General features: G+C 68.4%; 2 protein-coding genes across 2 annotated transcripts; both read right to left on the reverse strand.

The window, feature by feature from the left end:
* Nucleotides 1–617: 617 nt before the first annotated feature.
* On the reverse strand, nt 618–2,981 carry MAPK1 (MAP kinase; the record flags this gene model as incomplete). The annotated part of the gene is made up of 8 exons (XM_005769153.1): nt 2,583–2,981; nt 2,373–2,428; nt 2,225–2,301; nt 2,065–2,136; nt 1,825–1,986; nt 1,704–1,773; nt 1,044–1,507; nt 618–751 (listed from the first exon to the last, which is right to left on the reverse strand). Exons 1-8 carry the CDS (start codon nt 2,934–2,936, stop codon nt 618–620), a joined length of 1,389 nt encoding a protein of 462 aa, XP_005769210.1. The 5' UTR covers nt 2,937–2,981.
* A 16,531-nt stretch (nt 2,982–19,512) lies between these two features.
* On the reverse strand, nt 19,513–21,074 carry EMIHUDRAFT_210318 (hypothetical protein; the record flags this gene model as incomplete). The annotated part of the gene is made up of 4 exons (XM_005769154.1): nt 19,513–19,824; nt 19,996–20,524; nt 20,609–20,713; nt 20,783–21,074. Coding segments are annotated over 4 exons (1,238 nt in total), but the record flags the coding sequence as incomplete, so codon positions are not given.
* Between the last annotated feature and the right edge of the window lie 525 nt (nt 21,075–21,599).

Consider the following 21,599-nt stretch of genomic DNA (forward strand, 5'->3'; position numbering starts at 1 on the left):
CCAGAGCTCGGCCGGCGGCGCGGTGCGGCGGAGTCACAAATCCGACGGCAGAGCACCGCCACCGGGACGCGGTCGGGCGATCTAAGGCCCAGTGAGGCGTATGCATTGCCCATCCAGGACTATCACCTGGACCTATCAACAGGGGCTGGAGCCGAGCAGGAGGGCCCGGCGCACAACCCCTTGTTCAACTCACCCTCCACACCCCGTACCTCTTGGTGATCTTCTCCCAACTCTCCTCTACATGTACTATTATTATATTTAATCCTGCGAATCCTGGTGAGTGGTGATCGCTGATCCCGCTCAACGTCCCCTTTCCCTCAAAAATACACGTAACGTAAACAGACATACCAGAGCAGCACGCCAACAACCGAAAACCGACCAAGCAACCCACGTGCGCAGCGCGCAGTCCAACTCGCAATCCTCACGAGGAGCGCACGGGACCGCACCTGGAAGGTGGAGAGAAAGGACGGAGACGTTGAGAAGAGGGAGAGGGAGGAGAGAGATAGAGTCATCACCACACAGACCAACATGCGACACCTTGCCGCTCGCGCCGCCGCGAGTCCTCGCGTGCACCGGCCGTGCGCTGGCGGCCGGTAGCCGTCGCCCACGGCAGCGGCCTAGCGCGCCTTGAGCCCCTTTAGCTTTTGCACGACGCCGCCGACGGGGTCGGCCTGAGGGGGAGCAGCAGGCGGTGGGACTGGTGAGCGGCGCGCGGAGTGACGAGCGGCTGTCGCTGGCCCGTGCGGCAAGCCTGCTTGGGTTGGGACGGCGACGCCTGGTTGGCCTCTGCCAGAGGCTGCAAGGGGGAGGCCGCCTCCTTGCGAGTCGCCTCCTTCGCCCCCGCGGGGTCCACCTCTTCCGCCGTCCAGCCGCGACGAATCGGCGGCGGGCGCCCCACGTCTGGCGTCGACGCCTTTGCGCACTCGGGCCGGAAGCGGCACATCTCCCGCCAGACGAGCTCGCGCAGCTCGGACCGCTTCTTGCCGGGCTTGTCGAAGCCAAACGAAAAGGGCTCCGGCGCCTCGAGCTTGCCTGCGCGGCACCCGGCGGGCGGTGCCTCAGCGAGGCAGCAAGGGGATGGGGGAGGGTGGGGAGGGGGAGAGGGGAAGGGGCAGCGGCGTGGCTCGCGCCCGCGTGCAGCTTTGTGAGGTAGCTCGAGGTCAGCGCCTCCGCCATCGTGCAGCGCTTGGCAGGGTTCCACACGAGCATGCGGCCGAGGAGGTCGAGGGCGTCGGGGTGCGCGTTCGGGAAGACCTCGGACCACGCGCGGCCGCGCTTGATGGGCAGCGTCTTGACAAACTCGTACGCCTGAGTTCTCGTCGCGGCGATCAGGCTGGCGCTGGGCCCGCGGCAAGAGGCCCGCGGTACTGGGCTGTGAGAGAGGCGGCTGGCTCGGCTGGGCTGTGGGGCGGCTCGCGCCTTGTCGTTTGCGATCCACTTGAGGTCCTCCTCGGAGGGGGTGCCGAGCACGTCGATGATCAGCCGCAGCTGGTGCAGGTAGTCGCGCCTGCTCGGCGGGGCGCGGGCCGGCGGCGGGTGAGCAGGGGGCGGGTGAGCAGGGGGCGGGTGAGACGGGACTCGACTCGAGACCGGCGCCCTTTGAAGGCTTTGGGTCTGGGCGAGGGTTAGCGCCACCCTTCGAAGAGGGTGAGGGTGGGGGTCGGGGTGGGGGTCGGGGTGGGGGTGAGGGTTAGCGGTGTCACCCTTTGAAGAGGGCCTCGCGTGCAATCATCTCTGCAAGGATGCAGCCGCACGCCCATATGTCGATGGCTCCTGCGGGCGGGCGGCGCGGGGCTGGCGGCGCGGCGCGGCGCGGTGCGGGACGGGCGGTGCGGGACGGGCGGTGGACGGCGGCGGGTGGCTCGCCGGTGTAGTCTTGGTTCTCGACGAGGAGCTCCGGCGCGCGGTACCAGCGCGTGACGACGTACTCGGTCATGCACCGGTCCTCCTTGGTGCTCGGGTCGGGGTTGACCGGCCGCGCCAGCCCTGCGGCGGAGGGGCAGAGGCGGCGGCTGAGTCGCGGCGGGGCTCAGTCGCGGCTGGCGGCGGCGGCGCGTCTCGCGCCAAAGTCGCAGATCTTGAGGTCGCAGTTCTTGTTGACGAGCAGGTTGCCGGGCTTGAGGTCGCGGTGGAGGACTGAGAGATGGGGGAGGGGAGGGGGAGGGAGGGGCGCGGCGAGTCGGCCAAGGGCGACGAGGCGAGGCGAGGGCGGGAGGCGTCGCGCCGTGGGCGGCGTGCAGCGCGTGCACGCCGCGCATGATTTGGTAGAGGAAGTAGCGAAAGTGCTGGTCCTCGAGCGGCCTGCAGCGGGGCAGAGGCGAGGGCGGGTGGGCGGACGGGGGAGGAGGGGGAGAGGGCCGGGCGCCGCGCACTGCTTGGAGTGGATGATGTAGTGCAGGTCCGTGTCCATGAGATCGCAGACCAGGTACTGCGGCGGCGGGGCAGAGGGTGGGCCAGTCTGCCACGCAGCACGCGGCGGCGGTGCTGTGCGGTGCAAGCGGTCCGCAGCGGAGCGTGGGAAAGGGCGGTCCACCGCCACCAGCCGATCGCGGTCCGCGTGCGGCGTATGCGGCGCGGCGCACCACGTCCTTCCACCCGTCCTTGCCCTCGACCGGCGGCAGGATGTCGAGGACGCCGAGTACGTTGAGGTGGGAGAAGTGCAGCTGGATCTTGATCTCGCGGAGGAGGCGCTTGCAGTCGGTGGTGTCCTCGAAGGCCTTTGGGATCTTCTTGATCGCCACCGGCTGGTACGTGCCGTTGGGAAGCCTCCGCCGGCCCGCGCACACCAAGCCGTAGGCGCCTTGGCCGACCGCCTTGCGCACCTGATACTCCTCGGTCACCTCGAAACGCATGCCGCACATGGTGTAGAGCTTGGTGCCGTGCTCAGTGAGCACGTACTCCTGCTCGTTGAACGATTTGGAGCTGGTGGCTGCCATTTGGAGCCGAGCAGGGGCCGAGCCGTGAGGACACGGCCTTGAGCAGATCAAACGCGCCGCGAACGTTTTCTTTTCTGAGCTTGCCTTCGAGATGATCAAAGCAATTCGGACATTTTCTTTTACTTACCTACCTCTCGGTTGCAGAGCGAAATGCCGGGCCAAAAATTGCCAGAGACCTATCAGAAAGAAAGAAAGAAAACAGACAACTCAAGGGAGGGATGGGAGGACGGCACGCCGCCACCACACAGGGATTTTAAGGAGACCTATCAGCGAGGCTCTCTCTCTCTGTTTGTCCCTATTTCTTTCTAGTCCCGTGCCCCCAGACCCCCAGTGTAGAAAGACCGTGCCCCCAGTGTCGGGCGAGGGAGTTTTGTTGTAAAATTCTCTTTCTCTCTCTCTTCTCTCTCTCTCTCTCTCTCTCTCTCTCTCTCTCTCTCTCTCTCTCTCTCTCTCTGTATTCTGAACAGTGCACGCCAGTCCCGTGCCCAGTGTTGTGCGAGGGAGTTCTGTTGTAAAATTCTGAACAAAGGACAAAGAAAGGGCGCAGCCGAAAAGAGTGCACGTACCAGCCGCGGGGCACTTTTCCTTTGTCTCTCCCAGTTGCTCCCGATGAAAGGCGGCGCCCCGGGACTGGCTTTTACAAAGCGCCCGAAAAGGCGCCCGCCAAGGGCCGCCATCCTCGCCGCTGCCACACTAGCCGTCGCCACCCCCGCGCCGCCGCCCTCGCCGCCGCCGTCACCACCGCCTTGCTTGCCCCCGTCGCCCTCGCCGACTACTTGATTGCGCCACCCACGCCACGCCACCCCTCGCCCTCGCTGCCGCCTGCGCCGCCATTACCCACGCCATCGACATGCTGTCACCGGCGCCCCCACACTGCTGCCACCCACGCTACCGCCCTCCTCCCCGTCGCCCTCGCCGTCGACTTGCTCGCCACACCCACGCCGCCACGACACCCACGCCATTGCTGCCGCCCACGCTGCCATCATCCATACCGTTGCTGTCGCCGTTGCGTATCGCCCACACACGCCGCTGCCACCCAATCGCTCTATTGCCACCCACACCGCTGCCATCCTTGCCGTTGCCCGCGCCAATCAATCGCCACCCACGCCGTCGACGCCCTCGGCCGCCCAGCCTCCGGGGCACCGCCGCCGCCTGCCCCTCCGCCCCCCACGGCCACGCCCCCCACGCCCCACCGCCCGCACCCCCCCCACCCCTCCGCCGCCCTCGCCACGTCGTTGCCCACGCCGCCGCCCCCTCAGCCCTTACAGCCGCCCTCGCCGTTCGGCCTCGCCGTGGCGTTAGAGTACCCACGCCGCCGCCCAACTCACACCGCCACCGCCCTTTTGCCGCTGCCACACCTGGCCCACATACCGCCGGCGCCCTTGATTAGGCACCGCCGCCGCCCTCGCCACCGTTGCCCACAACCGGTTCCACGCTGCCGCCCACGCGCCACGCCGCCGCCGGCGCCGCCTGTGCCAACGCCACCGCTGCCCTCCCCACGCGAGCACCCACCGACCCACCTCGCCGGCTCGCCGCCACCCATGCTGTCGCCGCCCTCACCCCTCTGCCGACCGCGCTACAACTGGCTAACATCTGGCTTGGGGGTACTCCATGGCTTCACCCGTTCTGCGCCGTGTCTCATTGTGGCTCAGCGCTGTCTCTCAGAAGCAAAGCGAGACGAGTCGCTTGGCGCAGCAAGAACTATGCCGTTGTGAGAGACCGAGTGAGACGAGGAGCGCCGCTCGCTTGTTCACCGTGAGGAGAGGGAGAAGAGTCAGGAGAGGTACGACATCGTCATACAGCAGGGGTGAACATTTGTCTCACGGGTGTCTCAAACACGTCTCTGAAGGTGGACCGTGTGCCACCCTTGAAACAAAGTGAGACTGGTTGCTGTGACCAGGCTGAGACAACACAGAGATTGGTGAGAGTATGTGAGAAATTACTGAGACGCACTTGGGGGACAGCGTTGAGACAGGGACGAAACACCCGTGAGACAGAGACGTCTCACCTGTTCGCCCACTTTTTACATTTTTCGCACACCTCCCTCAATGGGAGAAAGGGGGAGAGGGAGGCGCGCTTTCTAGGCCCTTGGGGGCCCTACCACTCAGCGCTGTGTATGTGCGGGGCGGGGGGCGCGGGGGTGCGCGTCCGTCTCCCCTCGTCTCCCGCCATGTGTGCATGTCTCGCGGGACTTCTCGCGCGGCCTCGCGGCGCGGCCCGGCGGCGGGACGGGGGAGACAGACCGCGCGGCGCGGCGAGTCCGAGAGAACCGACCGAGATAGCCGCGGCGGCGGCGCGGGGCGCGGCCGAGCGGACCGCGCGGCGGTTTTTCGTACAGTGTGAACTGTCTGCGATGTGAGCTTCTTGTTTCTGTCAACCTATCTGAACAACATAGCAGTAAGCGGACTCTACGTACCGTTCGCCACTCTACCCACACTGCTGGCTCCATCCGATGCAGTGTGATCGCCTGGTGCAGGCACAGTTTGGGGTGGCGGTGGCGGAGGTGCAGGTGGCGGCGGGGGTGCGGCTGGCGGTGGGGGCGGCGGCGGCGGCGGCGGCGGCGGCGGCGGCGGCGGCGGCTGCAGTGGCGGCGGCGGCGCCGGTACGGCGCCTGAGCTGAGGCTCGTACGCGCAGTCGGCGCTCGCTCGCTCGTCCTGGCGCTGCGGCGGCTGCTGGAGGGGTGGTGCCTCGGACTCCTAGCCTGCTGCTTTTTGCTGGTGATCAGCCCGCCCAACGATACTGCGCGCTTCATGAGTTGGTCGATGTACTCGGCAAGTGTTTCATTCTCGGTAGCGATGGCGGCATTTGCGGTGGAGACCTCAGAGATCTTTGAGTTCATCTCCTCAAGCGCGCGTTGTAGGTGCAAGATCTCGGTGATGGTAGCCTCGCGCGCCTCAGCCTCGGACATGGCAAACCCGGAGAGAATTTTATGACCTCGCAGGACACCGGGTACGGGACTGGCGCTGCAAAGGCGACGGCTTAGAAGCCGTCGCCCTCACAGATGCCGCCCTCCTCACAGAAGGCGTCGTCGGAATGGTAGTCAGGCGGATGGTCGAATCCGCGAGCACCGTGGTGCTCGCCGAGAGGACCATCCCCATCATCCTCCGACTCCATCCATCCCCTCCCCCCCCCGTCGCTCCCGCCGCGCCCCCCGCCGGCGCCCGTCGCGGGACTTCCTGCCCCCCCCCGCCAGCGCCGCGGGCCGGGCCGCTCCGCAACTCCCCCCAGGAAACAATTCTTAAAACACAAGCCTCCCTCACAGCAAAGAATAGAAGTGGCTGCGTGCGTCTAAGAAAGTTCGTAGAAAGTTCATGCACGCCCTGTGAGCGGGGCGGGGTGCGCACTGTGCCTCTGTGTTCGTGCGTCGCCCATCTCTTCTGGAGATGACTGCTCTATTTATTTATTCTAAGAAAGAAAGTTCGGTAGCATGTTGTGACTCAACGGAATCGGGCCCTGTGAAGAAGGGGAGATAAGGCCAGCGTTTGGGGCGGGAATGTGGGGAGGAAGAGCGACGCGCAGGCGCGGCGGTGCCTAGTACTATGCGACTGCAAACCCGCGCTGCAGCAGATTTTGAGAATGCGCACCGCAAAGGGATGCCAGAAGGACTGAGGCGGTCTCCTAGAGGCGATTGTGTACTATAGATCGCAGCTAGAGGCGGTGGTCTTTGTGTGGGTGCCATCGCACGTGGGAATAGCCTGCAACGCATACGCCGACGCAGTGGCGACAGCATACCTGGGAAATAAGTTAACGACACGGAGGACGCCTCAAAAGTGGTGCGGGACGCGGTACGAACTAGAACATGCATTACACGGCGAGAAGGGAGGCGGCAGAGGACACAGAGAAGAGGGAGATAGTGGACCGACGGACGTACGGGCACATGTCTCATGTGTCAGAGCGCGCACGAGTGGGTGTGCGGACAATTTCGAAAGACAGTGAGGCCGGGATCACACACGGCAGGGGTGGCGGGACGGCTGTCGGAGCGAAGTGGCCGTAGCCAGCCCCTCAAACACCCATGGGACAATAAGATGAGATTGCCAGATATGAGAATGGGGGGAAGGACAGGCGAGCGACATTTGACGACGTAGGGGGCCACAATGTGACGACCAAAACGATCTTGGGGGCCAGGGTGAGACAACAGGTCGGGGTGCCACACGGGGCGCACCACAGGCGTATTCTAGAGGGGGAAAAGAAACGGGGAACGAGGGGCCCCGCCACGAGGAGTGCGTTTTGGGGATGCAGAGCGTGCAAGCGGCTAGGGATGAGGCCGCAAAAGAGGCGCGCGAGTCAAGGAGGAGAATCGGAGAACGGAGAGACTGGGACGACTGGACACAAGAAGACAGTGAGCCACCACAGGCGTCGTTGGCGCTTGGCGCATATACTGAGCGGCAGCTGCGCTGGAAATAAGGAAGACGCGCGTCACTTCATGCGGAAGCTTGACAAACACGCGGCGAGGGCGACAGCAAGAGTCGAACGGGAGGCGCCGGACTCAAAAGACACCGCCACATTCCTGAGACGCGCGAGGGCAGCCTCCTTAAAGGCAATAGGGTCTAGATTTGGAGCGCTCACCGAAGAGGAGTACGACAAAATAGCGCCCGTGATTGCCTGCACGCTGCCCGCACTCACGGACTCCATACCCGAAGGAAAGAGAGGGGAGCTCGCAGGAGAGGTGACGAGTGAACTACAGGTAGTGGGGAAGGCAGCCTCGATCGCCATACAGACATGGGTGCGAAACGACGACAAGACCAAGGCACGGGCAGAGGAGAGAGAGAAGAATATAGGGTGGACAAAGCTCCTAAGAAACTCGCTGCATATAGTAGCGATGAGCTCACTAGCTAGAGCTCACACTAGAGGCCGTCATCGCATTCGCCCTGGGACCCAGCGCTGACTTCTGACTGTCGATGCTGTCTATCCCTTTCTCGACTGTCTGAGCTTGTGCGTCTTGGGCCCGGGGTTGTGTTTTTGTGTGGACAAAGCGCCTGTTCACGGCATGGAGGGTGAGCCACGCTGAACGTAGAGCCGAACGGGAGGAAGCCGGGGAAGAAGACTCCGAGGAGGACGAAACACCAGTGGTAATCCCGTCGTCAGCTGTCACGATGCACCCGAAGGGGACCCCAGCGCCAACACCGACCGTGGAGGTACAAGTCTCAAGTGTTCGAAGAGAGAGTGGACCTGAGCAACGACATGACTTGGCGGCAAATGATCGCAGTGGGCGTCAGAAGAGTCGTCCTTGCGCGAGGAGAGCTCGATAAACTCGAGGGGCCAAATTATGCCGCGAGGAGGGCGGAGTTGCGCCGAAAGGCGGGAGAAGCCGCGAGAGCAAGGGATCGGCAGGCGGCGGCGGCGTCGCAGGATGAGGCAGACGAGAGCGACGCGACAGAGGAGGAAGCGACAGGAGGGAGAACGACGAGAGTGGGACGACCGCGAGGTGGCATGAAGGTTGCAGCGAGAATCGGCGAGGGACTGCGAAGGGAGATAGAAAGAGGCAGACGACCAAGCGTTAGGGTGGGCGACGGCTAGCACCACACTCCTCTCCTTAAAATCCCTGTGTGGTGGCGGCGTGCCGTCCTCCCATCCCTCCCTTTGGGTTGTCTGTTTTCTTTTAAAGTGGCAGTCCCGTTGGCTTGGAGCACTTGGAGTGCAGTCGGTAACCTCACATCCAGGGCCGGTGAGCTGAGAAGCGCATCCAGCGGGCCGGATGATCGGTATCGGGTTACGGGCAAGAGAGCCCTAGCCCCGGGGGTGAGTGTCTTGTCTTGTGGATCTATCTGTGTGTTCGCTCCGGTGTGACCGTCACAGCCCGTCTGGCGTCTGTCTGCGTGCGCCCCCCTGCCCTGTCTGAGAGAGAGATCTCTCCTGTCTGTCTGTGTCAACTGGAGGGTCCGAGCGGGTCCCTTCTTCCTGGATAATGAACTCGGGGGCACGGGACGCGGCACAAACGGGGCACAAACGCTCCTGTGTCAACTGGAAGGTCCGACTCCAAAAAGGGCCCCCCCCCCCCCCCCCCCCCTTTGTAAGGTGCCTATATGGGCTTCCTTCCAGTATCGGACCTTCAAGACATGCGCTTTTGGCCGGTGGCCCCCTCGGACACCTAACCCCCCCCCCTCTCCCCCGGAATGAAAGTGCAGAGTTTGACTCTTGACTTCGAGGTGCGGTCGCAGCACGCGCAGGCTGGGTCTCAGGCTGGGTCTCACCTCCATCATACACCTCGCTCGGTGCCGTCGTCTTTTACCGCTGCATGTCGAGATCACCGATGAAGCTGGACGACGACATGATGCAGCTCGCCTCGGAGCTGGACACAGGCAGCTTCCTTGCAGCCGCCTTTGCGGAGGGGCTCGGTCAGCTCGCACCCCCGCCGCGACACTCTGCTGGCACACGGGCAGTAGCCCCGCCTGCGGGGCCGCAGCCGCGGGTGCGGGTGTCCACGGAGTGCGGATCGATGCCCGAGGGTGAGCTTTCACCTCGGAGCGACTCAACCGTCAGCGTTGCGAGGACTGAGGAGGCCGATGAGCTGGCGCCGCCACTCGTTGCCCTCTCACTGGACGCGCTCGCCGCGAGGAGGCTGACGATCGATGAGGACGACGCATCCCTTGTCCGCGGCTTTGGGAGCGCGCGGCGGCTCGCGACGCTCGACGCGGCGCTGGCCGACATCGCCCACGCCGGAGCCACGCTCGTTGTCATCTCACCTTTGCCACAACGGCTCGCGGACAAGGCGCTCACCGCTGCGGGCGTGCGCCGCCACTTTGCTCACGTGCTCGGAACAGAGGAGGACGCGCCCCGTAGCGGTGCTCACGGGAGCGAATCAGGCGAGGCGCGTGTGCTCAGCCGCCTCCTCGGCCCATCCCGCAAGCCCGTGGCTGTTGTGGTGGCGGATGCTGGCGATCAGCTGTTTGAAGCGGTGCGCCCACCAGCTCTCACCCCCCCTCCCTCTCCCCTCCCCTCCCTCTCACCTCCCCGCCCTCTCACCTTCCCTCCCTCACAGCACCCTGCTTCCCTTCACCCAGCCGCCTTCTTCGTCCCGCAGGCTCGCGCACACGGATGGGAGGCGCTGATCGCCCGAAAGGGAGGTGTCTCTGCAGAGCAGTGCAGAGCTCTGATCGGGTGGGCCGCGAGTTGGGCTGACGCGGCGGGCGGCGGGCGACTAGTCTACCGCGCTGACTCGCCGGCGTCGGCGAGCGGACATTCGGTCGAGGGCGGAGGCGGTTGGGCTTCCGTGCTGCAGCGGAGGTTAGGTGGCAGCGAGGCGGTCTCGAACGAAATCGTCTCAACCGAGGGCATTCGTTAGCTCGCAGCTGAAAAGCAAGGAGAGAGGACGCATCAGTCATGTCATCGACATCATGCAGGTACATATTGGGAGAGGCCGACGCTTGCCGCTCCGAGGCCCACTGGTCTGCGCCTAGGGCGAGGCGGCCGAACGAGCCATCTCCGTGTAGCGCGATATCGCACGCCGCGTGGATTGCACCGTGCCACGTCGAGCACTGACCAGGCATGGTGGGTCTGGGCGTTGTGTGTCGTGTGTCGTCCGGACTCGTTGTACCCCGGGACAAATATGGTCTGGTCTCTTGACTCTGTCTGCGACTGCGTGTGGTGTGGTGACTGGTGTGGTGTGTAGAGAGATGTATTCGGCGTGTGGTCTTATATGTGTGTGTGCGATCAGATTATCACCCCGTCAATCACTCACACAGACACATGCAAACACAAAGTCGGCCGCGGACCATCGTACAAATGGTTTGCGTTTCCGTTTGGGCCCGCGCGGTCTTGACTTCTCGGTTCTGTCTTCTCATTTTTTATGTAAAATTCTCAATGAGAGAAAACACATGAACACTACGCACACAACACTCTTCAAGTGAGTCTGACTCTCACTCGATTACTGCCGCCAGGAATGCCGCCAGCCGCTCCGCAAACAGTGGCTCGCGGCCCGTGGCGCAGCGTACGCCCACCTCGAGGTGCGAGCCGTCGATCACCACCTCGTCTCGCATCGCGGTGCCGTAGAAGCGGCGGACCGTGCTTGCGTCGCTCTCCTCGGGCGCGGCTCCAAAGCTGCGGAGGAAGAAGTCCTCTCGCTCACTTGCAAAGGCGGCGAACACTTGCGTCGGCGCGGGCAGTGGCGCGAGCGGCTGCACAAACGCGCTCGCCCACATGCGCGAGTGGTGCACGAGGACGCGGATCTGCCGGCCGGCCTTGAGGATGTTGGCGGTGCTGAAGGGCTGCAGCCCGAGGCGGGCGAGCCGTTCGGCCATCAGAGGCCCGAGCGCGTCCTCGGGCTGCCCGATGTAGGCGGAGAGCACCTCCTCCTCCTCCTCCTCCTCCGCCGGCGCGCCGAGCGTCCCGCGGGAGAAGAGCTCGAGCACCGCGGCAGCCTGCGCCGCCCCCTCTTCTGACGTCGGGGGGCTCAGCAGCGGCGGCACCGGCCACGGCTCGAGCAGCACGATGCCGGCCGCCGGGAAGCCCAGGCTGCCAGCCGCGACCGCCACGTGGTGTGCAAGAAAGGAGCCGAACGAGACGCCGGTGAGGAGAAAGGCGCCGCCCGCCGCCCGCCGACGCATCTCGCCGATGATGAGCTCGGCGTACTTGAGCGCCACCTCGGGCAGCGTAGCCTCAGCCAACGCCGCGGGATCGCCGGTGCTGAGGTGCTCGTGCTGCAGCGCGTAGAGGCCCCCCGCTGTCGTGAGGGCCGAAAAGAGCGTCGCCGTCCCTTCGAGCGAAGTGACGGCAAAGAGGGGGGGCGGCTCGGAAGCACCAGACCGCAGCATGAGCAAGCAGTCCCCGAGGCGCTCAAACCCGGCCCCGGCCTGTGCCGGAGAGAGGCCGCCTGCCGACGGCGCCGCGTCAAGGAGCGCGGGCGAAGCAGTATCAGCATCAGCGGAGGCCGCTGGTGCAAAGAAGTGCGCCAGCTGCCGCGCCGTCGGGTAGTCGAAGACGAGCGTGGCTGGCAGCACCGTGGCCTCGCCCGCCGCCGCCTGCAGCTGGTTGCGCAGCTCGACCGCGCCGAGCGAGTCGAGCCCCGCCTCCATCAGCGGCGCGTCCGCGTCGACCGCCCCGCCCGCCGTGCGCGCCACCGCAGCGAGCACCTCGTCGAGCGCCACGCCGCGAGGCGCCGCTTGCCGCGCGGAGGGCGATGCGGAGGCGGCCGCGGCGGCCGAGGCGCGAGGCGCGAAGGCGGACAGGAAGGCGGGCACCTCCCCGCCGCCGCCCAGCACGCGCGCCCACGACACCGGCAGCATCGCCACCACCGGCGGCGCGCTCGGGCCCACCGCCAGCCCGAGCGCCGCGAGGCCCTCTGCCCGGCCGATTAGCCCCCAGCCGGCCGCCTGCAGCCGCGCGTGCACCGCGCCGCCAGCCGCCATCCCCACCTCCGCCCACGGGCCCCACTGCACGCTCACGCCGGAGAGGGCCGCGCCGCGCCGCGCGCCCGCCAGCGCGTCGAGGCAGCTGTTGGCCGCCGCGTAGTTGGCCTGGCCCGCGCTGCCGAGCAGCGCCGCCACCGAAGAGAAGAGCGCGCAGCACTGGAGCGGCGTCGTCGCGGCGCCTCTCTGCAGCGCCCACGCGCCGTGCGCCTTCGCGCCGTACACGCGGCGCAGCATCGCCGCCGTCTGCGAGCGCAGCATGCCGTCCGCCAGCACGCCCGCCGCGTGCCACACGCCACGGAGCGGAGGCAGCGCCTCGCCGGACGCCGCCGCCAGCAGCCGGCCCGTCGAGGCGGCGTCGGCTGCGTCGCAGAGGGCGACGCGGACGTCGGCCCCGCTCGCTCGCAGCTCCAAAGCCGCGACGCCGTCGGCGACCGCGCCGCTGCGCGAGGCGAGCAGGAGCGCCGACGCGCCACACCCAGCCAGCCACTGCGCGGTGACAATGCCAAGGCCGCCCGTCCCGCCCGTCAGAAGCTGCGCTCCGTGCAGCCGCGGCTGGCCGCCCGCCTGCAGCGAGGCCGCCGTTGCCAGCCGAGGGACGCGCACAGCCTTACCCGAGCACGCGAGCTCGGGCTCACTTCGCGCGGCGGCGGATGAGAGGAGCGTGCGGAGAGAGTCGTGCAGCGACTGCCCCTCGAGGCGCACGCACCCGATCGGCGCGGCGGGCGCCTCGGCCCGCGCAGCGCGCGCGAGGCCCCACGCGCCCGTCCTCGCAAGCCCCGGCGCCCCTCCGCCGGCAAGGGGCGACTCGGACAGCAGCCAGAGCGGCGCAACTCCCATGGACGCTAGAACCGCCGCCCGCGCACAGTCGAGTCCGGAGAGCGCAGCGGCGACAGACCTTCCGCCCAAGGCAGCGACGGCGAGCGACGGCGACCCGGCCTGGACCGAAAGGCCTCCCCCGGATGGCGGTGCGCCGATCTGGAGCCCCGAGGTCAGCATCGAGAGAGGGTCGGGACCGGCGAGCTCCAACGACCGCGAGGCCCACTGCACGTGGTACATGTTTCGCCTCGTCCGCCGGCCCTCGAGCCAGCCTACCTCGAAGAAGCCGCCGACCGCGCCCTCGATGCGCGCGGTGGGCGCGAGAGACCCGTCGTAGAAGCGCATGTGCCCCTCGAAAGTGTCCTCGTCCTCCATCGTGAAGTGGCTCCAGAGCTCACGATTGTCCGAAACCTCTGGCTTGAGAATGTGGTATGACCGCACGGCCTTGGCAAAGAACGGCCGCTTTCGATGGTCAGACCACCAGCAGGGGGCATGCGAGCAGGCGTCTAGCCAGGCACAGGATCGGAGGTGCCTCCGCTCCGCTTCCGCACGAGAGTACTCGACACGGCCAAGCGCCTCGCCGCGGCCGCCGCCGCCCCAAGCGTCAGTGAGGGCACGGAACTCACCGCGGTAGTCGTTGCCCGTCCTCTCGTAGAACTCCTCGCCAGCGACGTGGTCGGGGCAGCGCGCACGCACCGCCGCTCGGTCGAGGGGCGCCTCGGCGCCCTCTGTCCGCAACTCGAGCTGCATGACTGCGTGCTCGTCCCACGCCGCGTCCTCAAGTCGCGAGGTGATTGAGAGCTCGGACGTGCCGAGCGCTAGCCGGAGCTGGATGGTGGGCGCCCCCCGCAGCTCCGCCTCGTCGAGGAAGAGGATGGTCTGGAAGCGCACGTGCGGCAGAGCAAAGGCGGACGGCCCGTGCTGCTGATGGACCGCCGCGCGCGCCATCTCGATGTAGCAGGTGCCCGGGAGCAGCTTCACCTTGCCCACGCGGTGGCCTTGCAGGAAGGCAAGCTCGACCGCCGAGAAGCGCTGCTGCCAGACGATCTCGTCGGCCGAGCTCTCACGGAGCGAGCCCAGGAAGGGCACCGAGGGCGCGCTGACCTGCGCGGAGCTGCGCTGCCATGCGGGCTTGGCCCACGCGAATCGCCTGCGGCGGATGTGCAGCGCGCCAGAGCGTGCAGAGCTGCCGGGCGGGAGAGAGACGGGCGTGTCGATGGTCGCGTGTGCAATCGTCCCGCTGTAGCCGAACGACGAGACGCCGGCCCAGCCTCGGGCCGTCGCCTGGAGCGGCTGCGTGGGCGCGACCACCACCGCCGTCGCCAGGCGCTCGTCCACCAAGGGGTTGAGCTGTCGCAGCTGCGCGTTGCCGCAAGCCTCGAGGCGAGGCAGCGCCGCTAGCAGCCGCTGCAGACCCAGCTGCCCCGAGGGCGCCTCGGTGTGCCCAATGCTCGCCTTGGCCGCGCACACCGCTAGCGCCGTTGTTCGCGAGTCGCCGCGCCCGAGGACGGAGGCGATCGATCCCGCCTCGGTCGGGTCGCCAAGCGCCGTCCCCGTGCCGTGCGCCTCGATGCGGAGCATGGCGGACGGCGCTTCGCCGGTCGCCTCGAGAGCTGCGGTGAAGAGCCGCCGCTGCGCCGAGCCGTTTGGCGCCGTCAGGCTCGCGCTGCGCCCGTCCTGCCGCACCACCACAGCACCGACAGGCACTGCCGAGGCCGCCGCCGACACGACTGCACCGCCAACGCCCTCGCTCCGCACGTACCCGTTGGCGGCCGCGTCGAACGTCTTGCACCGCCCGTCCATCGACAGCATCCCAGCTGATGCCGCAGCCAACGATGGGTGCGGCACCAGCTTGAGGCTCACGGCCGCCGCGAGAGCGCCGTCGCAGTCGCCGCTCCGCGCCGCCCGCCACGCGCCGTGCAGCGCCACCAGCGCCGACGAGCAGGCCGTGTCCACGCTCATGCACGGGCCCTGCATGCCGAGCACGAACGAGAGGCGGCCGCACGCCACCGATATCGTGTCGCCCGTCACCGCGTACACCGATGAGGGCCGCAGCGACGAGAGCAGCGCCCAATCGGGCCGCTCGATGCCGACGAAGACGCCCTCGCCGCCCCCTAGCAGCGACGAGCGGCGCGCGCCCGCCCCGTGCAGCGCCTCGTACCCGACCTCGAGCAGCAGCCGCTGCTGCGGGTCCATCGCCGCCGCCTCCGCCGGCGACACCCCAAACGAGGCGGCGTCGAAGTGCGCCGCGCCCGCCACGAAGCCGCCGTGCGGCACGCACGACCGCTGCACCTCGCTCAGCCGCGAGACGTCCACCGCCGACGACAGCTCCCAACGAGACGACGGCACCGCCCCCACCGCGTCGCCGCTCGCGTGCAGCATCGACGAGAGCGCGGCGCGGCCGGCGCAGCCGCCGGGCCACCGCCCCGCCAGGCCGTGCAGCCCGACAGCGCGGCCCGCCTCGGCGCCGCCCGACGGCACGGCGCGCGACGGCTCGCGCGAGCCCACGATCTGGCTCAGCAGGTGCGCGGCGATGTCGCGCGGCGTCGGGTGCTCGAACACCAGCGTCGGCGAGAGCGGAAGCCCCGTCGCCGCACGCAGCCGCATCGACATCTCCGTCGCCGCGAGCGAGTCGACGCCCGCCTCCATCAGCGGCGTGCCGGCGCTGACGTCGGCGGCGCCGGTGAGCTCGCGCAGCACGCCGAGCACGAGCGCCTCGACGTGCGGCTGCTGCCTCGCCGGCGGAAGCGCCGCCAGCGCGTCCGTCAAAGGCCCTGTTGCGGCCGGCGCGGAGGAGGGCGATGCCGACGGCGCGGCGGCCGCCGGCAAGACGAGCTCCGAGAGCGCCGGCAGCGACTCGTCAGGCACACACGCCCGCAGCTGCCGCACGCCCAGCGGGAGCGGCGAGACGACGCGGCCCGGCAGCTCGACCAGCCGCGCCAGGCACGCCGCGTACTGCTCCAGCGAGATGGGCGCCATGCCCCGCACCTTGGCCAGCTGGTCGAGCGAGACACTGGCGGCATCGAGGCCGGCTTGCGCCATGCCGGCGCCAGCCACGAAGGGAAGTTGCATGCTACACGCGGTCATTCCTGACGCGGCTCGACACCTTGCCAGCGCATCAAGGCTTGCGTTTGCGGCCGCATAGCTTGACTGCCCGACATTTCCCAAGGCCGACGCGATGGACGAGAAGAGCACTGACGCCGACAGCGTCCGCTGAGAGGTCGCGTGATGCATGTGCGCTGCGCCACCCGCCTTCGGCGCGAGAGTCGCAGCCAGCTTTGCTCGAGCCACTTGCTCGACGAGACCCTTGTCACTGCGACCCGCAGCATGTAGCAGTGCCGAGGGACGGGCGGCAGCAATGAGTGCCGCCACGTCGTCAGCGTCCGCGCTGTCGCATGCGATGATCTCAGTTGGCGTGGCCGCCATCACCGCACGCATGGAGGACTCAAGGCCCTGCCCAGCATGCGCCACGCGACCGCTACGCGACGAGAGAACGATCCGCGAGGCCCCACCCTCCGATATCAACCTGGCGCCGCGGATTCCGAGCCCACCGAGCCCTCCGCTGATTAGCCACGATCCGCAAAGGTCAGCCTTCCTCGATGCCGTCACCACACAGTCCCGGCAGAGACGGGCTGCGTGCCGAGAATTGCGGCCCCAAGCTATCTCTGGCTCGGCGCACGCAGCAGCCTCCGCCAGAAGCGCCCTCACCTCTGAGCTCTCAGGCGTCCCCGGCGCCACGTCGAAGCTGACCACGCGCATCCCTGGCTGCTCCATGCGCAGCACGCGAGCAAAGCCCCACACACCGCCGTAAGCTGCCCCGGAGAGCCTCAACGTGCTTCCGCGTGGCCGCGGCGATACAAGCCCGGCGGTGCGCAGCAGGAAGGGCGGCAAGGCGCGCGAGGTGCTCTCAATGAGTGCCTGCGACAACGCCAGTGCCGCAGCTAAGCAATTCAGAGCCGGCATTGTGCTTTTGGTCTCCTCTAGAAAGAGAGCAACGCCGCCCAAAGCCTGAGCCCCAAAAGCGGCTGCGTCCGGCGGTTGATCTGCGCTACAAACCTGGCAGGGCTGAGGGAAGGAGCGTACTACTGAGGAGGTGGCACCACGCGGCAGCACAACTAGCCACGGCTCCGAAGCGGGCCCGGGGTCGACCTCGGAAAGGCGTCTCCAGCCCGTGGAGTAGAAAGCGGTCGCGGCCGCTGCAGCGGGCGGTGAAGCCCACGGGAATGCCCGACGGCGAAAGCGAGGGCGCAGCGACCTTGCGCGAGGGGGAAAGGCCCCCGATTGCACCACGGCGTTTGCGATCGTGCCGCTGTACCCGAACGAGGACACGCCGCCGCCCATGGACGCACCGCCGAGGCCGTGCTGCTGCGCGGGAGCCGTCGGTAGCGCGCACGGGGCGCTCCCACGCAGCGCCTCGCCGACCTGCGGGTTGAGGAGCCGCAGCTGTGCGTTTGGCGGCGCCAGCCCTCTCAACAGCCCAGCCGCCAGGGCAAACAGCCCGCTCATGGCCGCCGCCGGCTCGCCGTGCCCGCAGTTCGCCTTGACGCCGCTCAACGCCATCGCGGGCCCGACCTCGCCCCGCCCAGACAGCACGGCGGTGGCGAGGGAACGCGCCTCGATCGGGTCGCCCAGAGCTGTGCCGGTGCCGTGCGCCTCGAGCTGGACGAGCTCTGCGGGCGACGCGCCCGCCTCCTGCAGCGTCGCGCGGAGGAGCGCCTGCTGAGCGATCCCGTTGGGAGCGGTCAGGCTCGCGCTCTTCCCGTCCTGGCGCACGGCCACGCCCCGAACAGAGAGCAAAGGCCCGCCCCCGCCAGAGGGCTGCAGCGCCACCGCGCCGCACGCCTCGCCGCGGCAGTAGCCGTCGGCGCGCGCGTCGAAGGTGTGGCAAGCGCCCAGAGCGGAGGTCATGCCGGCGAGGGCGATCCCGACGCTGGCTGCCGGGTCAAACATCATGTTGACGCCGGCCACGAGTGCGGTGCCGCACTCGGCGTGCTGGAGGGCGCGGCTGCCGGCGTGCAGCGCGGCCAGGCTGCTCGAGCACGCCGTGTCGAACGACACGCACGGGCCTTGCAGGCCGAGCGCAAACGAGACGCGGCCGACCGCAACAGAGCACGTGGCGGCCGTCGCCGCGTACACGCTCTCGCCGAGCGGGCTCTTGCGAAGCACCGCCGCGAACTCGCACGCCCAGATGCCGAGGAAGACGCCGACCGCGCTGCCGAGCAGGTCCGCTCGGCGCAAGCCGCTCCCGTGCAGCGCCTCGTAGCTGCGCTCGAGCAGCAGCCGCTGCTGCGGGTCCATCACCTTCGCCTCGGCTGGCGCGACGCCGAAGAAGGCGTTGTCGAAGAGCTCCGCGTCCTGCAGGAAGCCGCCGTGGCGCATGCGCCTCGCGACCACCTCCGGCACGTTCGGTGCCTCACCTGCCAAGCCCCACCGCACACCGGACTCCTCGCCCACGACGCTGGCGCCCGTAGCGGCCATGTGCCACGCCAGCGAGAACGACGACGCCCCCCCGGGGAGAAGGGCGCTGGCACCCACGATGCCACAGTCGCATGCCTCGCTGGCACTGACCGCCGTGCCCTGCACGTCAACGCCTGGGGCGGCCGACCGGCGAGGCTGGAGACACGCGGCGAGCTGCCGCGCCGTCGGGTAGTCGAAGACGAGCGTGGCTGGCAGCGACGGGGCACCCTCGCCCGCCGCCACCTGCAGCTGGTTGCGCAGCTCGACCGCGCCGAGCGAGTCGAGCCCCGCCTCCATCAGCGGCGCGTCCGCGTCGACCACCCCGCCCGCCGTGCGCGCCACCGCAGCGAGCACCTCGTCGAGCACCACGCCGCGAGGCGCCGCTTGCCGCGCGGAGGGCGATGCGGAGGCGGCCGCGGCGGCCGAGGCGCGAGGCGCGAAGGCGGACAGGAAGGCGGGCACCTCCCCGCCGCCGCCCAGCACGCGCGCCCACGACACCGGCAGCATCGCCACCACCGGCGGCGCGCTCGGGCCCACCGCCAGCCCGAGCGCCGCGAGGCCCTCTGCCCGGCCGATTAGCCCCCAGCCGGCCGCCTGCAGCCGCGCGTGCACCGCGCCGCCAGCCGCCATCCCCACCTCCGCCCACGGGCCCCACTGCACGCTCACGCCGGAGAGGGCCGCGCCGCGCCGCGCGCCCGCCAGCGCGTCGAGGCAGCTGTTGGCCGCCGCGTAGTTGGCCTGGCCCGCGCTGCCGAGCAGCGCCGCCACCGAAGAGAAGAGCGCGCAGCACTGGAGCGGCGTCGTCGCGGCGCCTCTCTGCAGCGCCCACGCGCCGTGCGCCTTCGCGCCGTACACGCGGCGCAGCATCGCCGCCGTCTGCGAGCGCAGCATGCCGTCCGCCAGCACGCCCGCCGCGTGCCACACGCCACGGAGCGGAGGCAGCGCCTCGCCGGACGCCGCCGCCAGCAGCCGGCCCGTCGAGGCGGCGTCGGCTGCGTCGCAGAGGGCGACGCGGACGTCGGCCCCGCTCGCTCGCAGCTCCAAAGCCGCGACGCCGTCGGCGACCGCGCCGCTGCGCGAGGCGAGCAGGAGCGCCGACGCGCCACACCCAGCCAGCCACTGCGCGGTGACAATGCCAAGGCCGCCCGTCCCGCCCGTCAGAAGCTGCGCTCCGTGCAGCCGCGGCTGGCCGCCCGCCTGCAGCGAGGCCGCCGTTGCCAGCCGAGGGACGCGCACAGCCTTACCCGAGCACGCGAGCTCGGGCTCACTTCGCGCGGCGGCGGATGAGAGGAGCGTGCGGAGAGAGTCGTGCAGCGACTGCCCCTCGAGGCGCACGCACCCGATCGGCGCGGCGGGCGCCTCGGCCCGCGCAGCGCGCGCGAGGCCCCACGCGCCCGTCCTCGCAAGCCCCGGCGCCCCTCCGCCGGCAAGGGGCGACTCGGACAGCAGCCAGAGCGGCGGCTCGGACGACTTGTCGGAGTTTGCGGCCAGCATGAGCTGCCTGCTTGCCGCCAGGGCAGCTAGCGGGGCCGTTGTGCTCGTCGACATGAGAAGCGCGTGTGGAAGAACGACACGCCCCCTTTCTTGCGCCTGCAAATGCGTGGTCTTGCAATGCGCTTCGCGGAAGAGGACAGCCATGTCGACCAAGCCCTGCCGCTGCTTCGGAGCGTCGATCCAGTCGGCTATGTAGAGGTGCTTCGGCTCCTTGTATGCAGAGGCTGGGCGAAGTGCTCGGACTTGGAAGCCAATCAGCTGCGTACAGGTCTCCGAGCGCGTGCCGCCGAGATCAATATCCGAGTCGCTTCCTTCGGCTGACGTCACTGTTGCAAGCAGATGGCCTGCGGATCGCCCGCACAGCCTCGCCACCTCGATGGCGAACGGCAATTTCGTGTCCGTCCCCTGTCCACGCGCGATTAGCGCACTCGCCTGCATCGCGCCATCCAGGTCAGCTACGTGCACGCTCATCCCTGCCAGGTCACGCCGCCGCTGGAGTCGCGCAACGGCCTGCCCCGAGCCCGCCCAAATCGCGGACAACGTTCGGAATGCTGGACCGTACGACAGCCCCGCTCCCGCAAGACAGCGATAGAATGCAGCCGGGGTCAGTCCGCTGACGCAACCGCTTCTGGAGTGGATGGCTTGCAAATACTGCTGAGGCCCTGCGGCCATGAGGTTAGCGGAGACCTGTCCAGCACAATGCAGAGTCGGATCCTCAACTCCATCGCCACTTCGGACTTCAAACGGCGTGTCCGACGCCCACGGAGAAGGGGTTTCGTCGATGGTAGAAGGCATGCGCTCGAGCAGTGCGCACTCTATCCAAGCAGCACCTTCAGCTCCAGCCTCCGACAGCGAGAGCGGGCTAAAGAAGAAGGTCCTGCGCAGCTCAGAGCCGACGCCGACGGAAGACACAGCCCCAACAGCCTCCAGAAACGCCGCGCCAGGCACCAGCACCCGGCCGTTGATGTTGTGGTCTACAAACAGAGCGTAGACCGACCCACTCAGCGGGCCGCGGAATGTCATCACACTTCCCGACGGCGGAAGCTCTAGACGAGCACTGAGGATCGGGTGCGGCTTGGAGAGCCAGGGATAGGCGCGCCGCGAAGGGGCTCTCAGCTCGTCGTGGCCAATGTGGATGGCCTTGAAGCGGCCGCCGCCGGAGGTCGCCACCAACGCGTTTGCGATCGTGCCGCTGTACCCGAACGAGGACACGCCGCCGCCCATGGACGCACCGCCGAGGCCGTGCTGCTGCGCGGGAGCCGTCGGTAGCGCGCACGGGGCGCTCCCACGCAGCGCCTCGCCGACCTGCGGGTTGAGGAGCCGCAGCTGTGCGTTTGGCGGCGCCAGCCCTCTCAACAGCCCAGCCGCCAGGGCAAACAGCCCGCTCATGGCCGCCGCCGGCTCGCCGTGCCCGCAGTTCGCCTTGACGCCGCTCAATGCCATCGCGGGCCCGACCTCGCCCCGCCCAGACAGCACGGCGGTGGCGAGGGAACGCGCCTCGATCGGGTCGCCCAGAGCTGTGCCGGTGCCGTGCGCCTCGAGCTGGAC

This window comes from Emiliania huxleyi (genome assembly GCF_000372725.1).
Source record: "Emiliania huxleyi CCMP1516 unplaced genomic scaffold EMIHUscaffold_43, whole genome shotgun sequence".
NCBI classification, from domain to species: Eukaryota; Haptophyta; order Isochrysidales; family Noelaerhabdaceae; genus Emiliania; species Emiliania huxleyi.